General features: G+C 38.0%; 2 protein-coding genes across 9 annotated transcripts in view; one reads left to right on the forward strand and one right to left on the reverse strand.

Moving 5' to 3' along the window:
* LOC126272765 (peptidyl-alpha-hydroxyglycine alpha-amidating lyase 1) overlaps positions 1–2716 on the reverse strand; it is an 89782-nt gene extending 87066 nt beyond the window's left edge. Inside the window, exon 1 of one of the 5 annotated variants that reach the window (XM_049975892.1) lies at positions 2630–2716. Coding sequence is in view for 2 of the 5 variants with exons in the window: in XM_049975889.1 (XP_049831846.1) it covers positions 1996–2041 (46 nt within the window). In the remaining 3 variants the exon portion in view is untranslated. The other 4 variants (XM_049975893.1, XM_049975889.1, XM_049975888.1 and 1 more) reach the window with 4 other exon arrangements.
* A 63-nt stretch (positions 2717–2779) lies between these two features.
* The window catches only part of LOC126272766 (myocyte-specific enhancer factor 2), an 841022-nt gene continuing 822710 nt past the window's right edge, over positions 2780–21091 (forward strand). Inside the window, exons 1-2 of one of the 4 annotated variants that reach the window (XM_049975898.1) lie at positions 2780–2863; positions 3507–3602. The gene's annotated coding sequence lies outside the window, so the exon portion shown is untranslated. Of the gene's footprint in view, positions 2864–3002; positions 3131–3506; positions 3603–21091 lie in introns of those variants that run through there. The other 3 variants (XM_049975894.1, XM_049975902.1, XM_049975895.1) reach the window with 3 other exon arrangements.

Genomic DNA, 21091 nt, shown 5'->3' on the forward strand with positions numbered 1-21091 from the left:
CCTTTCATAGTTCTATGTTTGCAGCTGCATTCATTTACACATATATGTGGAGTCAGTTTGATTACATCTATCAGTCCTATTTTGAACATTCCTAGCAGATTACTATTGTGTTCCTGACCAAGACCCAAATCTGGAAACTTGCCATACATAAGCAGAGCTCTTAGTGGCTAGATATCCAGGTATGATTCATAACCCATCCTCAAACCTTCAATTCTGCCAGACCCTACTCCTATTTACCAGTCTACATGGAAGAGATCCTGCATGCTTTGCTGGACTAGCATTCCTGTATGTGTGTGATGAATTGGAATCATTACACAATATGTGATGACAAGGAAGAATTACAGGAATTTGTAACAGACAGCTCCAGTTTTGGAAGGGCATGTTACAATCACCAACAGCTGTACTTAATTATTTATTTTTTACTTATTCATCTAGCCAAGTATTGGGCAGAATACTTCCTGATAAAATTGTACTTGGATACAAGTGATGTCTTTAAAACCATCTTATGGCTAAAATTCCATGAACAATGACCACAAAAATCCAAAAAGCTGCATCTCCTGGCAACACACATTTTGAAAAATTTCTTATCTAATACAAAATACTTCATGGTATAAAGTTGTTTCATTGACAGGAAGTACCACAAAACTACTAGTTAGTTTGCTTCTGTTTGCCTCACTGTCAAGGAGCCTCTTAGTATTTTCTGTAGTTCTGCATTTATAAACCAGTCTACAAATCTAAAGGTCTAGGGTTTGATACATGGTCAGTCCTAGAATTTTTGTCTGTTACTTGTCATTTCTTTCACTGATGGCCTTCTCTGTTAATGTGAAAATACCAAGTTACACTGCAGTCTACGTTAAACTCCACAGCCTTCAATAATCAGCTGTGACAGTCAATTCTAACATACCATCTTCAATAGGACCAAACCCAGTAAAGCACTTGTGCTGTTCAAACCAACCTTCAGGTTAATGACAGCTTTAGCATACTTACATTTGTTTCCTGCTCAGTAATACGCTTTTTTAAATTTTATTCATGCAACATGCATGATATTTGCTTTTTGCTTCTGTCCTAAGCTACTAATTCAGCTTCAGAATAATCTTATGGATACTTATTTAGGTATTTATAACAAGGTTCAGAAGAAAATGATTAAAGCATGCTTATTCATGTTTTTGTCATTCCTGTGCAGTCTATTTAACACTTTCATACTTTACTAGCCACGTAACATTTTGTTCAGTGTATGCATTTATTATTTACAGAAACATATTATTGCATTTTTCTTACTTTCAAAATTTACATTCCGGTTCCCATGGGTATCTCATAACTTCATCCAATTACTCTACTGTAATACAAGTGGCATTTGTACTCTTTTCAAATCTACGTCATACTTGTATAAGTTTCAAAATGTCGTAGCAGAAAACCACTACAATAAGAGTGGTAGTATTTTAAGACGTGCAAGAATCCTTAAATACTAATTAGAAATAAAACCCCGCACCTGGACCGAATATTAATTTTTTATAACAAACGCAGGAATTATCATTGGATTTTGTGATTTTTTTCGCTTTCCGTTGGGGTAAAAAAAAATAATTATCTACGCATCTCATTCAATGGAGCTATAATTCATGACCCATAAAACTGCAACAACAGCTTCAATGCTGTTGGGGTTCACCTGTTTCAATTTTTCTGAAGTATCAGACATTACATACAGCACACACATGTAACGAACTACTAAAGAGCCAGTAGCAGTACCGTCATTTCCAAGACAATGAATGCGTTCTCTTCAGCTGCTAACGATTCCACGTTAGCAAGTCTTTCAGACAGGGTTTTTCTACAGCACTTTAGATGATTACAGAATTTAATCATTGCCATTCAATTTAAAGTTATTCACTTGTATCGCAGTACAGAACACACGATACTTATTCACAATACATATTACTTTCTACATGTCAGAATCAAACTTCTACACGAAATAACAGCTGTTTACAAAAATTGACAACTAACTGTGCAGGGGTACCATCACAACAAATGTACTTTCACTTGGCGCCATTCTCTCTTCCCATATTGAACTGCGATTGCAGGCAGTACTTCACAATTAGAGTTGCACATCATTTTAGGCAAGACCTTGATTAGAGTTTCACTAAACGATGGATAAACAGTACAGCAATTAACCTTGAGCCTGAAATAAACTACACAGCGTAATTACACAGTGAAAGGTGGGCGGTGGGGAGCGCAATGAAATTAAGTACTATAACTCAGTGATTGTGTAAACATTCGATTGTTCAAGTATTATAGAAGTTCTCGTCTTCTTTTCTTATATGGTACGTTTTCATCAACTCTACAGTTGGAACACAAGAGCAACTTCATAAGTTTTCTCTAGCTCCCCAAAAATACAAATACTTGTTATTGGGAAGCCGTGGGGACATGTTCCTAGACCCCAGTAAAAATTATTGCGAGAATTTACTTTTTTCATAGATACGGTACAGTAGTCTATTAATCTTGTGTACATGAAACTACCTTTTGCACGTCACATGCTGTGCTGAGCGTTAAAAGACTAAAGATCGTGAAATATATTGTAGCTTGAGCTTTCTTCGGAGCACAACCCACAAGAAACCATCGGAACAAAGTAAACAGCTACCTGTCTCCTTCAATACAGCTTCTCCCCACAAAGATTTTGTGGTATATTGCTAATCAGAACTACATTTTCTACGACGTGGCATTCGCGTTTAGAATCCCTGGATTTATAAACTCAATTACGTTAGTGTAACCGGCAGCAGTTTGTCCGTCAAGGTCATGGGGCCTGCAGGAGATGAAGGTTGGCGATTAGTGATGTCATAATGACATCATCGGGAAGGTTGTCGTTCACTACAAGGTTTATATTAAATGATCATTCTCATTTCATTTTCTTCCCATTATTAATTTCATTTTAACTAACTGTCCAGCACGCTACTTGCTATGCTGGCGACCAATTAACCTCTCGTGACCGCAACACAGTTTCAAATCTTGATCTTGGGTCCGGGCCAAGTCAAACGCGCTAGGAAGGATCAATGACGTCAGAGGAAGTGCACTTGTAAGCTAGAAACACCGTGTTGTGTTGTGTAGAAAATATTCCTCGGTTTACATGTTGTAAATAGTTAAGGTAAATAACAAATGCGGAATATAGCGTAGTTATGCATAGCTGAAAGCAAATACAGAAGTGACAATAGTGATCGTGAATCCACAAGACCGAAATCTAGTGTGTTGACATCGATACATTTCATATCTGAAAGGAGAATGTAAAAAGAAGGCGTCAGAGGTCAAATCTTGAATTCCGGTGGAACAGTTGAATTATTTCTCTGAACACCTTCATGATATTGGGGAGACGCACACCACGCAGTATTATTCCAGTCGTTGACAATTACGTGTTTTTTTTTTTTAAGTTTTATTCCCGCTGTTTGAATTCTACTAGCGTAATCAGTATCAGCGCAGATAATTGTGTGTAAATTATATGGACCTTTTTTCTATTCACTCTGCAGATCGTGTCTGCTTTTATTATCCAGTCATCCCGTGAGAATTATCAACATGTCATCTGTTGTTCCAGAAGTATAGGACTTGTTTGTACTTCGCTACAGGTAAGAAGGAACACAAATGTTTCTGCATGTTTTGCATTTAATGAGTTGAATGTGTCGGTATACAACTCCGTTCTTACGGCATGACGTTCTTGTTTCCTGTCGTAAACAAACCTTTTTGTAGACGCATTCGCCAGGAATATGTATAATACTTGTAGCATAATAATTGTTTGCTGCTTAATGGAAAGTAGAAGAAAACTAATGTTTGTGGTTGTTTCGCGTCTTCTGGCTTGTGACCAATAGTTTACAAAGTTAATACAAAAATTACTCTTGGTAGCATACAAGAACTAATTTAGAACTTGCCCAGTACACATAAGTTGAAACTCTGTTTGTGTGTTGGAGTTGTGTAGTTACTCTAACATTAGTTGGAAAGGTAGAAATCGGTTCACAGCAGTTAGTTCAAATATATGCAAAATCATTTTCTTTGGCGTGCTGTGTAATTTTATTTGTAGTAATTGACACCTTGTTAGATTCTACAGCAGAAAATTTTTGTGTCGTGTATATATTACCATTTAGTTGCAACTCATAATAGTGTGTGATTAGGCTCACAGATCGCAAATTTTCCCTCTTTCATTGGAAAATAAGCAGTTCATGTATTCTGTTCCTTAGGTTTTGTGTTGGTTTCAAATTCTTGTGTTGTGTATGATACAAGTAATGTAATGGATACAGGTTTTGGATACCATTTTCTTAAGAATTTAACCAATTTCTTTCCTATAAGTTTTTGAAGCTATACCAATTATACTAATGTTTGCTCTGACATAATATGAAGTGGAAATTATTTTGACAGTAGATAGATATTACAGTAGGTGGCGTTGCACTCTGCTGTGTAATTTTTGTCAAGTGTTGGTGGTCAGTGGCTTCCTGGTTTTTTGATCTACATCACATATACTTATGAAGGATTGCAGCTTTTATTATGTCTTTGCCCTTGTAATTATAACATCTATAAATATATACTCTTTGTCTGCAAAGTTTATGAAGTATAGTGTCTTGTGCCTGATATAGTCTTCATAAATACTGTAGATGCATGGTTTTATATTTTCTGTTAGAGCCTCAGTGGCTGTAGAAGAAATTGCTGACACTTGGGATGGAACACTTATTTTCTTTTTTTTATATTATTGCCTTCAGCCTGATCACTGTAAACAAGCATGGATCGTATCACTTGAAATTCCAACCTTATTTATTTTCATTTTATCTGCTTCCACAATTTTCACCTCTCCATTTATCGGTTTGTGACTTTATTTTCAAAGGAGTTGCAGCCTTCTACTTATCATATTCTGTAATACAGGTTCTCAACTGACTCAAGCTTCATGCTTGTCACCATTTGCATGATGATTACACCCGCCATGATAGTCGTCTTTGGATCTTTGCCATTTGGAAATTGTGAAGACCCATCACAACAAAGTGGAACTGGACCAAACATTTTCACATCACTGTCTTTGAAGAGCCAGACATTTGGGTGGTATAGCAGCTTTGTGACCTAAAGTTGTGTAGTGGAAAAGATGATAAGGAGTACTTTGTTGTTTCTTTCTTAGCCTGGTACAAATATAACCATGAAGAGAGAAGAAGGAAATGACTTCTCTTAGCATTAATATCTCTATACTGTTTGTTGTTAAAAAATTTTTAAAGAAAGCACCATAAAAGATGTCAGAAACAGTTTGTAAAGTATTAGAACTAACATTCTTTGTTTAGAAGTTGTTGTTAAAAAGTGATTAGGTGCAACTACATTTGATGTGTTACTGGTATTTGATAATAGTCAGTTGATTGATTCAAAATTTTCCAGTTAAGTTACCATTTCCAACGTGAATAGCTTTTATTACTGATTTGCATGAAAACTCTCTGATCTGTCAATCTGCACTGTGCAGAAGGTATTTCAAAGCACTTAGTATGCATAATGTTTTTGTGTTATATCACTGTTCTGGATTGATGTCATGCCTTAATATTTGCAAATCTGGAGCTACCTTAACATTCCAAAGGAAATCAGGATAAACATCACAAAGAATTTTGTACCTTTACTGTTGTAGAGCTGTGTTGTTAACAGCTAATAGTTGTCACACATTGCAAAATATTGGTTACCTGGTCATTTCAGAAGATAGTTGTTACTCCATGACTTTATTTTACAGAAATTAAATACTTCTTCATTGCTGTCAAGAACATCAGGATTTCTGAATGATGCTTCTCTGAGTGCTGATCTACCTCAACTGAATTTTGAACTGCCATTCCATTTGAACAGAACAATTGGTTCAGTTGGAGTTTATCCTTCATGCATTGCTTTTTGTGAAAGCCATCAATCTTCTCTATTATATGCCATTACCGTGTTGGAATATCCAGTCTTATTTCTAAAATATTAACATTACAATATCTGAAGTTGACAGATCACATAACTTTCAAACTTGAAATTATTGTGTTTGGTTCATTATCAAAGGGATGTAGTGAAGTTTGTGATACTACTGTTCAGCTCTGACCAGTTACATCATCCTCACATTCTCTTTTAAATGAAGGTTGTGCCAGTGTGCGCACTTGTGGCTTAGCCTGACGTTTACATTAGGTTGGAATACAATAGTTTGGTTATGAGTTGCTGAAACCAGAGCATGTACTTTGACATTGAGGTATTTTCGGAAAATGGGTGTTTTGCAATGATTGGGCAATAGCTTAGTCTAAGGCTTAAGTTAGGTTAGGTCATTGCTCAGTTGCGAGTTGACAAAGCCACAAAATGTGTTGTGACAATCTTTTTTATATGCTTGTGCATACTATGGTTGTAGTTACATTCCCAGTGTGAAACCCATATTTTCCCTTTAGCTGTAGTCTGACATTTTCAAATTTTTAATATGTTGCCCAAAACCCTCGTATGTCTGTGGGTCCTGATACTTTGATAATCATGTTATTCAGTACTTCCCTATTCTTACTCATTTTGTTATGGTGTTTGCTTGGTTTTCGTTGTTAAAATTGTGATGTAGAATATATATATTTTTTTTCTCCCCTCCCCAATCAAGAACGAAGTGAAACTGCCGAAGGTGTTCATTGTTATAAATATCTTCATTTTGCCTACTGCAGCTTGTATCAATCCATTTTCTTTGGTTAGAGATATGTTTTGTGTGCTGCATTTTGTATGTGTCACCTCTATCATCATTCATCTATGTTTTGTACCTTGTTTAGCCAAACAGAAAGATTGATGTTACTGGAGAAATGTTTCAGCAAAATGTACAGTCTTCTATAATATTTATACAGTGTCTCAACAAGTTTCTCTTAGGTGTCTTCACCACATAAATTTTGTGGCTAGAACGTGATTGGATATTACAGTAGACAACAACTTGCCAAGGCATGCAAATTAATATATGTATAAGTAACGTACATGCTTTGTGAATGTTTTATTAACCTTCTGTGCTATAATAGTTAAAGGGACTGAATTAACTTACTAACCTGTGTTGATTGCTCATTGATATGTATGCCTTTGTTTCTGTGTTGTATATGAAACTGAAAACAGCTGTTTTGTATCATGAAACTGAAATTCATTATTAAGCACAGTAAATGCTAAATAATGCGAGGGTGCTTCGGAACATTTCTGCACTTTCATATCAATGAAATTTATTTATATTATTTATTTTTGTAACCTTCAGAAGCAAGTTGCTTTTCTTTTCATAAAATGCTGGTGGACGAAAGCACATTTTTAGAAGATCACTATTTGCTTTAGAAAAGAAGTCTGTTGATTTGGGTATTATTCCTGATGCTCTGACTGTCGTAGGAAAATCTGCCTTGTGCACCTTCTTTTAGCAGAGCAAACAAGTTAGTCAGGGATCACCAATAACAATTCATGTTTAATATTAATTCAAAATCATCAATACTTATTAAAATCATTATGAGGTTCTTATGAAATACGTAAAATTTTCCACCAAAGTGCAACTACAGACGAAAAAATTTGACCTAAAATAGCATTAGTATCATTCCTAATACGACAAAAAAATATAGCTATTTTTATGAAATGACTCTCCAAAATTACATAGACTAACACAATTGACTAACCATATTAGAAGTATTTTGAAAGACGTACATTGAAATTAGTCCCTTGGAGCACACTACATTCTAAAAGAATTATTAAAATCATTGAGAGACTCAACCATGACAAAACTGTTTCACTTTGTGTGCTAGAAAAGCAAGTGCTGACAAGTATAAATGTTATTGAACTGTCAGTTTAATAATTTGTGGTTGTGATTTATGACATGAGTTATTTACAAAATAAAACTGATAGAAGCTAACCTCGGTGAAGATCAGTTTGGGTTCTGGAGAAATCAAGTGACATGGAAGGCCCTGTGTCTTGTCTTAGAAGACTGATCGAAGTACTGTAAACCCAAATTTACAGTATTTCTATATTTAGAGAATGCTCTTACAATGTTGACTTGAATACAAACTGTAAAATTCTGAACATAATAGGATAAAATACAGGGAACAAAAGTTATCTGCAACTTGCACAGAAATCAGATTGCAGGTACAAGAGTCGAATAACATGAAAGGGAAGTAGTGACTGAGAAGGGTTGTAATGAAGACTAAATATAATTCAGTCTGTACAAGAGCAACCAGTGGGGAAGTCAAGGAGAAGTTTTGAAGGGTGACTAAAGTCCAGGGAGGAGGAGGGGGAAAAAAAAAGAAAAAGGAAAAACTTTTGAGGTTTGCTGATAACATTGTAATTCTCTCCGAGACAGAGGAAAACTTGGAAGAGCAGTTGAACAGAATGCATAGTGTCTTGAAAAGAGGGAGCAAGACGAATATCAACAAAACTAAAATGAAAGTAATGAAATTTCATTGAATTAAATCAACTGATCTGATAGAATTGGATTAGGAAATGACACATTAAAAATAGACGAGTTGATGATTTTTGTTATAACTGATGATGGGCACAGTAGGGAGGATATAAAATGCAGAGTGGTAGTAACAAGAAAAGTGTTTCTGAAGGAAAAGGAATTTGTTAACATGTAACATAAATTTAAGTGTGAGGAAGTCTTTTCCGAAGAGATTTGTTTGGGAACATAGCCTTCGCAGAAGGTGTGTATGTGCTCTGATGGAAGATGTTGTATTGGAATGAGTCAAAAGCCTCTAATTGACAGTAGAATCTCTACATTACTCTCCATCGGTTCATATTATTAGCTCAGATGAAAATCTGGTGGGCACTGATAGGTGGGCGTCAACCCATGGACGTCAGCAGCGAAGTGTTGTTACGAAGAAAACTGCAGTTTGCGTGCCCCATGCAGCTCGGGCATGGAACAACCTTGTATGGTAAACATTTCTGGCACATGGCTTAGTTAAATCGTGAGCTAATGTGACAGCCCGGCATGGCCATGCCAAGAACAGGCCAGGTGGGAAGTGTTCTGCAGTAATGGGAGCATGAACGTCTGGGGGGAGTGAACCCCTTCTGGCGATGGTGGATGTTTGACACTCAGCTGATCAGTGTTGTGGGTGGATCCCCTGCCAACTGCTCCTGTCAAGATGATGGTGAGCCAGCTGCTCCCGTCAAGATGATGGTGATGAGACAGCTATGGCCTACCTCGCATGACAGACGCTATTTGTTCGTACCAAAGCAGGTGTCTTGTATGATGCATGCCAAAGTGTCCCTGGTTTTAGTGACTAGCCAGTTTTACCAGTAGATGGGCGGTCGCGATAGCATAATGTTGTGCCAGCGTATTGTGGCCAGTGACATTTTTATGGCATCGAGCACTCTTTCCTAGGCTTGTACTATTTGACCTTGTACGTAAGTGCAACATATATGCTAAGCTATTGAGAGAAGAAGAGTACAAAAGCTTTCAAAATGTGCTGCTAACAGAATATTAAAAATAGGCATGTAGATCGGATTACTAATGAGGTGGTACTGAATTGAATTGGGGGGGGAAAATAGAAATTTGTGGCATAGCTTGACCAAAAGAAGGTTTGAGTGAATAATTGGGCTTATTCTGAGGCATCAGGGAATGGTAGTTTGGTAATAGGAGTGAGTGTGTCGGGGGAGGGGGGGGGTTAAAAATAGTTGTGCAAAACCAAAAGTCGAATACATTAACCAGGTTCAAATGAATGTTGGTCGCAGCTGTTACACTGAGATGAAGAGGCTTGCACAGAATAGAGTAGCATAGAGCACTGCATCAAATCAATCATCAGATTGAAACCCAGAACAGCAATGTCACATGCCATAATTGCAACAACCATGAAATCCTAAATACTTTTACAATGTTAAGACTACACCTGGTCCTTTAGTGTAACTTATTTAGTTCATAGCTAGAGCCCATCAGAAGTGTGACTGGGGCTCGATGCTTTGAGGTTCCTTCAAGTGTGTCCTTACTGGATTCGAGGCTCACGTGAGTTCTTAAGTTCTCCCAATTGCACATGAGAAATTAGATGCTAAGCAAGACATCAGTAGTTTTTTACCTGTTTCAAATGATAGCGTAGTTTCAAGTTGTGAATTATGGCATGCTCAGGTACTAAAGTCACACTTTTTACACCAATGTGAAGTGACATAATATGGGGGATCACATGCTAATATCCTCCAAAGGTGAAACCACCACTGGTAAAATTAATACAACAATTCCTACCAAGAATTGCCTCTTTCAGTGTAAACAAAAGTGTAAGAATCAACATTGCTGTTCAATATTATGACTCCATTTGAAAGTTTCATCTTTTCTGTTAAATGTGCCATCATATTGTAACATTCTCTCTAGTCTACTATAATTGGTGCTGACATAACTTAGAAAATGTGAACTTCCCTTCTACTACGACTTTTTAACATGGCATTCCTAGTGCAGATCTCGGCCTCAAAGTTCTCCGTCTATTCAGTAAATTATAATGTTGCTCTCAAACTTGTGACCATTTTTACTTCAGTCAGATAGTGGAAGGAAACTGTTTATTGCTATGTACTTGGTATTGTCATCAGTGTCATATAGTGGAGGCAGTTTTAATCTATTCTGACACTGAAAACTGCAATTTTGAGTTTTCATTTGTCTTGAACTGGGCAAAGGCTGCTTCTTTAAATTATTTTATAATGTGAATGGATATTCCAAATGCTCTGCATCCCTTAAAGTAATACACCTACGTTGTCTTCTATGCACTACAAGTCACTGGTCGGTGTGTAGCACAGGATACGTGTACCAGGTTTATTCCCTCCTACCCATTCCAGTTTCTGATATTAACATGATTGTCATTACACGAGATGCCTGGTGAAGAAAGTACACGTTCCATGACTTGTTTTGAAATGCGAGGCTTCAGAATCTTGTGAGTAAGGCTCTGTGCAATGTGTGTTTCTCTTGCAGCATCTCACACTGCCATATTTTGAGCATTTTTGTGAAAATCATGCTGACTAAGCAAACCCACAATGAAACATATAGTTCTTCTCTGAATCATCTCCTCCTCGTCTGTTAATCCTGAGGGTAAAACAGGCAAACTGTGCTTATGTTTACATTTATGCATGTGCTATTTTATGGAAGTGGAAACGGCCTACATACGAAGTGTATGTATTAAAAGTATATCGCTAGTACATTTGTGCATTAGCAATTCTCCCTAGTACCTATAATGTCTTCCTCAGCTATGTACATAAGATCATGACAAGTTATTAATTATTACTTACCATGACAAATTACTCATTTCAGGAAGGCATTAAATACAATTCCGAAGTGTTATCTAATGAACAAAATAAGGGCACATGGAATATCAGATCTACTGTGTGACTGGTTTGAAGAGTTTCTAGCGGACAGAATACAGTATGTCATTATGAATGAAGAGATGTCTTCAGAAGTAAAAGTAACCTTGGATGTGCCCTAAGAGATTGTTATAGGACCATTACTTTTCACAATATATGTAAATGACATAGTAGATGATGTCAGAAATTCTGTGACTTTTCATGAATGACACTGTTGTAGACAGAGAAGTCACAATGCTGGAAAATTGTAGAGAAATACTGGATGAGCTACAGAGGATCCACACTTGATGCAGGGAGTGGAAATTGACCCTCAGCATAAACAAGTGTAATATAATGTGTGTACAGAGAGATAAATATCCTTTACCGTTTGATTACACAAGTGCAGAACAATCACTAAAAGCTGTAACTTCCAAGTGTCGCATAAATTCTCAGCCAACTCCAGATGTTCTGCATCATGATGTGGATTATTGTTATATTGCTGAAAACATACCTTCCTAGAAGAGACGGCCAATGTGTTGCTTCTTCCTCTTACGTATATTTCATGAAGACACCTTGATGATAAAATTAGGTACATTCAAGCCCTCACATAGGCTTAGCAGCAATCATTCTTCCTGCAAACCATATATGACTGGAACAGGAAAAGGGAGTAGTGATACTGGTACGTAAATTACCCTCCACCACACACGGAAAGGTGCCTTGAAGAGTGTAGATGTAACTGTATTATGAAAAGGATAGTTTCTACTCACTATATAGCAGAGATGCTGAGCCGCAGATAGGTACAACAAAAAGACTCTCACAAAATGGGATTTCGGCCAACAAAGCCTTTGTCAGATATCACTCACACACACACACACACACACACACACACACACACACACACACACACACACACACACACAAACAAACAAACCATAGTCTCTGGCAGCTGAAGCAGCTGTGATTTTGTTTTTGTGTATATGCAGACTGAAGTGACGAATGAAAATTTGCACAGTTGTTTCTCTAAACCTAATAAACATGTAAATGGTGCCTCTAAGAGTGCCATGGTCTATTTTCAGTCTTGTCCTTGTCCTTGTCCTTTTGCATTGTTGTTGATGGAATTTTGAACCCTAATCTTCCTTCAGTTTTTTTTTTTTTTTTTTTTTTTTTTTTTTTCGCCACTTCCTCCTCCTCCTCCTCCTCCTCCCCCCCCCCCCCCTTCCCCAATGAGCTTTCCTTCAATAAATAAAATCTAAAAACTATTGGAACTATCTTCTTAACAGGAAATTTTACAGAGTTCAGGATTGAAATATGCAATTATTTAAGCATCCCTAAAATAAAATTTTAATGATCATGAATACAAAACAGGCTGTATTTCACAAAAGCTGATTGTATAATGAAGAATTGGTATGTCATTAAAATGTGAATCAATAAAAATTTACTTTATGGTACCAATGTATATAAAGCAACATTTTATTGTAAAATTTTATGGTTGTAGAATTGACAAGCATGCATAATACATGTACAGGCATTTGATGTGTCTACCTTGTGTTTTAATTTTGCTAAACAGCCATTACTAACAGGAAATGTGAAATAGTCAAGCTTTCTAGTTATTAAGCCAAATAAAGTTACATTTTCAGATTTTAATTATATATATAATATGAGTGATATGTATTAGAGGAATATCATAAAGTCTTGTCATAATTTCCCTGAAAGTAAGGGAAAATACTGCATAAACTCTTGAAGATGAGAAAGTATTTTAGAAACAGATGATACTGACGTAAGATCATAGATCTGCTTCACCTCTTGCTACTTTAGAGTACTAAAATGTGACAACGCATGGTGCAGCCACGAAGTTAAAACCACCTAAAAAACAAGCAATTATCTCATTTTACAGTTACAAAATTCTGTCACAGCAATGTGGCGATGTTTTCTGGGGTATAAAGTTAGGCAGATGTCCACAGTATCCTTCAGCCAGTCGTAGATTATTGTATTGATGTAGTACACTGTATTAATACGCAATGTTAGAGGGAAGGAAAGTTTCTACTCACCATATAGCGGAGGTGCTGAGCCGCGGTAGGCACAACAAAAAGATCCACACAATTCTAGCTTTTGGCCAGGTTAGTATAGCAACATGAGTTGCTCTTGATGTGGATCTACAGCCACAGCATTGATTTGTCATATACAGGATGAACCAGAACTCCACCAACAAACTTTGAGTATTGACCAGACCAGGTAAAAAAGTCTAACAGGTGTGCTCTAAAATGTATAACTTAAAAAGCTATGAGCACTTGTTCATCATTGAAACACATCTATTCTATCGAACAAGTGCTTGTAGCTCCTAAGGTATTCATTTTAAAGCTTTTAGAGCCAATTTTTATTAGACTACTTTAGTGGTTTATACTACCACCTCTGAAAGTTTCAGTGGACTTCTGCTTCACTTTGTCTATAATTTGATTATAAAGCTAAAAGACTTACTTTAAAGAGCTTTTATTATGGGTTTGCCATTTTCTTGATTGGTTACACCGTGTTGTTCAATTATTGCTATCTTTTGTCAATTGATTTCTCCCTCTGTGCTCTTTAAATTATTTGTGTTGTGTTTTCAGGATTATCTATTAAACGACTGTTTCTTTCCTGCTGTATGAATCATCAAAATTAGAATATTACTTCTGCACATTTTACGATGGGTGTTTGCACTACACCATGCAGATTAGTCCATTGTTACCACACCACGTCCTTCCTATTTTAACATAATCTGGTTTGAGGGAGACTCTCCCCATCTGCCCCCACGCCAGTGAAGGGAAAGGCGATTACTGTATTTTAATTTGGAACCAGGTAAGACCCCCCAAGATGTGGATAGCTGTAGACCTGTCTGACCTACCAATCACTTATGCAAGCGGTTTCCAGTGCATTGTAAGCCAATGACTGAGCTGGAACTGCAAGATGAAGAGCCTCTTCTCTGACTGTGTGGAGTTTGGGAGAGACGGTGTGTTAGTGATCACCTACTCTGCCTACAGTCTGCCACCAGAATGGCTTTTATGCATTGCCAACATCTTGTCATCTTTTTTAACTTCTTTCACTTGCATAAAGCTTGTGACATCACATGGTGCCACCATCTCTCACCACCTTTATGTGAGTGGGACTTCTCTGGCCACCACCTGATCTTCATTCGAAATTTTCTCTGTCTTTGGTACTTCAGATTCAAAGTCAGTAATTACTACAATGAGTCCCACATGCAGAAAACTGAAGTCCCATAAGGCATTAGTGTGGAGTCACAGAGGGAATGGAATCTGTAGTCTCGCCATTCTAATATGTTGATGACAACTACATGGTGTCATAAGGGAAGTAGAATATTGAACATGTACACTTGGCTTCCAGTTCACTTGTACCAAAACTTGCATCATGCATTTTGATTGATTGATGCAGTAGAACAGTTCATCCACACTCATCATCTACCTACATTATGAATTGCTTATGTGATTGGCACTTATTGCTTCTTAGGTCTCACATTTGATACTAAACTTGATTATTCCATATTAGACAGCTGAAGCAAATGTGCCAGTTAAAACTTAATGTCCTTCTTCATCTCATTGATAACTGGCATGAGGCTCATTCTGCCATTGTGCAACTCTACAAAACTCTCATTTTATCCCATTCACATTCTAGAAACCTGGCTGATGGACAAGCAGTGCCATCAGCATTGTGACTCATAGACCTGATCCACCATTGTGGGATCAAGCTTGAGACTGGTGCCTTCTGGATGAGCTCTGTGGACAGCCTTCTGATAGAGGCAGGGATTGTCCCATTATAGATTAGGCATGGCAAGTTAATCTTCAGTTATGCCACACACATTCATAGCCATCAAGATAATCCAAATCAACACCTTCTGTTTCCCAATACGGAAGTAAGACTTCAAGAAAAACAGCCAGTCAGGAATTCCAGTATCAGCCCAGTTGAGACTTTTGCTTGCTTAATCTCAATCATCTAGCTATGTTACACATCCCCACAAATTGTGGGGATGTCTCGTGGCCCAAAGGATCTGATAAGGCCTCGGTTGTTTACCAGTTGTTCCTCTCAGTGCTTGGTAATTACTCCAATTCAGATGTCATTTATAGGGATGACTCAAGATTTGAAGACTGGACAGACTACATCTTTATGGCAGAACTGATGATGATCGTGTATGCCCTTCACTGCATTTGCACCCAGTCACATGAATATTTTCTGTTTTGGACTGACTCCAATAGCTGCCTACATCATCCAGTAGTATCACCCATATAACACCTCTTAGAACTCAATCACAATAGGAAGAGAGTAGCATTCCTCTGCCTCCCCCGCCCCCCCCCCCCCCCACCTCCCAAGTGGATTGTGTTGCCAAAGGGACTCTGGAAATAAAGGTACCAGGGTCCGATATGCAGATAACATTATAATCACAAACTCTTAGCAGCATTGAACACACAGTGGAGTGTCTCGGCCACAGTCTGCAAGTTTCAAACTGTAAGAGTTTCTGTGACTGTGTGTCAGTCTTCCTTTCGAACATCAGATTTCACAACTGGTGTTAAAGCAAACTTCAGTTTTTGCAAATGCGGTGGAATTGTCATCTAATGCCAAATATAACACATTTGACAATAAATTTCTACCGAGTCACGGTTGAGAGGGAACGTGACAGGTCCAAGGTAGTTTAACTGAGGCTTAGATCTTCTTTGCCGTTTTCATTCCACTTTAGTTTTCTCTCTGTCACATCATGTCTGCCACATATGAGAGCCAGAGTGACTTAGTTTCCTTCTGCTGACAACATTGGTGGCGTCAGTCTATATAATTACCAACCTATTTCTCCACCATCTCATGCAAAACAAAGATATAACTTATTTTTTGTTGCTTTCTGTCACCTTGTCCCTTCACATTCTGTTATTAGTAATTGTGTATAATTTATAATTATCCTCTTTACATATTAAAATTAATTTTTATTTACACCTGTGACTAAACTATTGTGAAACCGGTGTTTACGGAGCGTCATAGGTATCTATGAATTGGCTTACTGCAGATTTTTTCAGTTCTTCATATCTTCATAATTATTGTAGTACATTTGTGTGATGAAAAATGTTACTGATGTGTGTTAGTTGATCAATTTAACTTGGGTGCTCTAAGCAAAATAATATTGCACTTAAAAATACTTAATCTATTTTCACCAAGGTCAGAGTTTACATATCTTCCACCATCCTGAGTAGATTATCTGTACTTTCCCAAAACTACTTCATGTATATTTTCATATGGTTCCTTCAGCTGGACTGCAACTGATTCCTTACCCCATACATATTCACCCCAGTTAGTGTTCCACTTAATAAGCTCGGTGATGTCTGCCTGAGAAACTGAGTCAGCATCCTTCCATGATAAGGGAGATGGTGAGTCAGGAGAATGATGAGACATTACTGTCATCCTCTAGAGAACATGGGACATGATTTTCTTGTAAAAGAAATACATTGCAATTGTGTATTGCATTTTGACAGGGTGTTGTAGCTATTGCTTTCATTATTAACCATTACTGAGAGTCCTATTAGGCTTTGTGTAGTATGCATTACTTATGAGAAATGCTTTAAGTGCCAATTTAAACATATTTAATCTATTAATCTTTCTCGTGCCTGTAGATAGTTTATTATAAAATTTTATTCCTTGATAGAAAATATTGTTTTGAGTTTTTACTTCTTCTTCTTTGTTCCATGATTGAATATAGAACTATTAGAGAAATACTTAGTAATGTTTTCTCTAATATGCACAACAGATTGTAGATTACTCACACTCTGCAATTTCAAATACATAAAACAAAGGAAAGGCAACCATTTGTCTATAGCTAAATGATAGAATACTACTGATAGCACATAGAAACACACAACAGAAACTATTTAAACTAGCTTTGAAGCTCTTGCTTTTGCCCTTTCTCTTGTACATGTGCCCACAGACACTCAAAATGCACACATCTGTGGCTGCACCGAGACTGACGGTTGATTATTGACAGCAATTGCATAGGCAGGTGCAGGCGGGAAGGGCGTAATGGGATAGTGTGAGGCAGACCTTTCCACGGATAACTCAGTGGCTTCACAGCAAAACAAAAGGAGTTAAAAGGTTACAGCATATGAGAGGTAAGGAGAAGAAGGTGAAGATGAGGGAGACAAAAGAGGAAAGGAAGAAGAGTGAAAAAGGAGGAAGGGAGGGGGGGGAAGGGAGTGAAGACCATTTGATGGGGGAAGAGTGTGGGAGAAGACATACGTAATCTGATTGGGAAAGAAGTGGTGTGGACAGAAGAGAGAAGGGGAAAGAAAGTGAGGCAGTGGGACACAGATTAGCAATTGTTGAGAGTAGAGGATATGCCGGAGAGAGAATTCCCACCAGTGTAGTTCAGAATAACTAGTGCTGGAAGGGAGTATCCAAATGGCCCACATAGTTCAGCACCTGTAGAAGCCATTTTTGCTGTGATGTGCAGCATGTTCAGCAACTGGGGTGGTTCAGTCTGCAGTTTACCACAGTTGATGGTGGCCATTCATTTGAGGAGACAGTTGGTTACTTGTCTTGTCCATATAGAATGCTTACAGTCATTGCAGCATAACTGATATATAAAATGACTGCATTCACACATAGCCTTGCCTTTTGTAAGGTAGAAAATGCCTGTCACTGGAATGTGGTAGGAGATAGTGGGTGGCTGCATGGGGTAGGTCTTCAACCTGGGTCAACCACAAAGAAATGACCTAAGGGGTACAGGATTCAGGAACAGGATTGGACTAGGGATGGACAAGGACATTCTGTAAGTTGGATGAGCAGAACACAACTTTGGGTGATGTGGGTAGGATATCCGTCATCTTGGGGCACAAAAAAAAGGCAGTTGAAGTCTTTGTGAAGGATATGGTGGAGCTTTTCAAGGCCAGGGTAATACTGGGTCAGAGGAGTTTGATCTGTGGCAGGTTAACAAATTTACTGGTGTCAGAGATGGAGATGACAAGGGAGACCTGTTCATGTATGAGCTGGATAGGACATTGTCAGTCAGTCAAGGCTCTGGTAAGATTATCAGTAAATTTCAACAACCGCTTTCTGCTGCAGGTACAGTCTGACATGTGGTGCAGCTGTAAGGAAGAGACTTTGACATGGAATGGGTGACAGCTGTGAAAATGGAGGTACTGTTGGTGGGTGGTGTGCTTGATATGGGCAGACATATTTGTGGAACTATCTGAGATGCAGAGATCAACTTCGAAGACGGTTGCTCATTGAGTTGAGAAGAAAGAGATGAAGCAGATTTGGCAGTGGTTGTTGCGGTTATAGAGGAAAGAGCAAAAATTCTCTCTGCTATAGAACCAGATCATGAAAACGTCATCAATGAATCTGAACCACACAAGGGATTTTAGGTGTTGACTGGAGATGGATTCCTCCAGATGACACATAAATAAGTTGGCATAGGATGTTGTCATGTGGATACCTGTGGCAGTAATACAGATTTATTTATAGGTTTTCTCTTGGAAATGAAGTAATTGTGGGTCAAGGTGTGGTTTGGTAGGAGGACTAGGAAAGAGGTGGTGTATTTAGTATTAGGAGGATGGTGTGACAGGTAGGATCACAAGGCCACAGGCATGCGAATTGTCAGTACATGAGGATGTCACATCCACAGTGAGCAACATGGAGTCTAATGGTAATATTGCAGATACTGTCGAAAGGTGGTGGAAGGGAGTGAGCATTGTCCTTAATGTGAGATGGTAGTTTACGGACAATAGTTTGGGGGATTTGTTCAACAAAGGCAGAGGCTCATTCATAATGGGATGACCAGTTGGGAGACCTATGGAGATGGTTTGTGGAATTGGTGAAAGGTAGAAGTGCACAGGGTTGCTGGTACCAGGAGGGAGGTGGATTCAGGTGACAGATTTTAGGATGGACCTAAGGCTTTCAGGAGCTGCTGGAGGCCCTGTGGAATTACGCAGTGGCATCTTGATTGTAAGGATTGTATGCAGAGGTGTTGGAAAGTTGGTGCAGACTCTCAGCCACATAGTCACTATGTTTCCTGACCACTGCCTTGGAGCCTTTATATGTGGGAAAGATGACAAGGTCTTGACTGGTTTTCAGGTTATAGATGGGGTGTTCCCTCATAGTGATGTTAGACTCACTGGGGAGGGATCCAGCAAAGGAAGGTGAGATCAAATTAGAAGTGACGAATTCCTGACAGAGGAGGTTGGATCTGTTTTCAATAACGTTCTACATCTGGTTTTGATTTGCTGTTGTCAGTGGTTTGTGTGACCAAGAAAGCTTTCCGCTATTAATAACCACTTTGCAGTATTCTGTGATTTATACAGCTGATGTATTTTAGCTTGAATGAAAGAAATTTAGAAGTTTCTAAAAGATTGAGGACAAATATAATAGTGCAGTTAAGAATTATCACATTTAGAGGTAAAAAAGAGACTGAAGAATGCTGGTATACTGGTCATTGTGTGTCATCTTACCAGTTCTGCATTAATATTACATAATCATCAATGCAACAACAAAATCTTTATTGTAACTTCTTTCAGTTCATACATTAAAAGTGAAGAAATGATAGTTCCATGATGGAATAGAAATGAACAAAATGTAGGACCAGAGTCAGTGCCCCAGTAAGTGGTCTGTGAAGTGCGTACAGTGTTCACCCCCCCCCCCCCCCCCCCCCATGTATCATATGTAGGGACTTTACTTCATGGATACATGTGGTCACCCATGGGCATCTTATAGAGACAGTGATAAAATATTACTCCTAGTTAACTCGGTGAGTCACTGTGGTCCTTTGCACTTTGAAGAACAGATTGCTACTGCATATATAGATTTACTGTTAAAAAAAGGTGTGAATATTGTTCATGTGTTCCTAGATGTCACGTGCCTAGGAATTCTGAAAATGCTTTGTATCAGATTTATTTATGGTGCACGCAGCATATATAATCCTTATACCAATGTCTTTTCTAGGATTAAATCATTGAACTGACAGTGGCCTACAATTGAATCCCTTCGTAGAGTAGAGCTTTTGGTGTGAGTTCCGCTTGTTTTGGGGATTATTGTGTTCCTGATTTTATGAATGCTGGGGCTCATGCTCCATGTGCTTCTCATCATTTAAATCCTTTGTAATATTCCTGGTTGAGCTTTCTCATGGTTTTTCTGGAACCATTTTGCTCTCAAGTTGCTGAAGCATAATTCTAGAACTGTAAGGCCAATCAGAACAATTTCTACACTTTTTTATTTCGATTTAATGTTACATCACCATATCCTTAGGAACAAACTCGTTTTTAGTGGTAAGGAATGATTACATGTAGTATCTCAAGTCGATCAAACTGTTACTTACAAGACTAGCATAATATGCTTACTACCTGAGCCCCCATCTTACTCTGTTACTCGGTCCTGTGAATGGGAACGCTTTTTTCAGATCTTGGTGCCTCTCACGTCCATCTAGAAAAGATAACCTGAAGATGCCTAAATAAGGCGAAATGTGTCATTGAAAAATAAAAAACTAAAATTGCAACCAAGACTGTTTTTAACCAACACTGTTAAGCACTGGTTTGCTGTATGCCACATATGGATTGAAAGACTTAAAAGACTCTTAACCACTCATTGAACTGAGCGTCATTGTGTTGGTATGCTGCAATGCTGTTAAAAGTAATCATACTTTTACTGTCATATCTCTGACTGCTTTTCTAGTGTTAACATGTAATTAATACAGGTAATAACTTATTTTTCTTGACAAAGTGTATGCATTTTTGATCATCAGAAAATATCATTGACAAATGCTCCTACTGAGTTTCTAAATAGGCCAGGTTCTGGTGCAGATTCTCAGCAAGATCAGAGACCAAAAAGTCCACTA

This window comes from Schistocerca gregaria, chromosome 5 (genome assembly GCF_023897955.1).
Source record: "Schistocerca gregaria isolate iqSchGreg1 chromosome 5, iqSchGreg1.2, whole genome shotgun sequence".
In the NCBI taxonomy this organism is placed as follows: domain Eukaryota; kingdom Metazoa; phylum Arthropoda; class Insecta; order Orthoptera; family Acrididae; genus Schistocerca; species Schistocerca gregaria.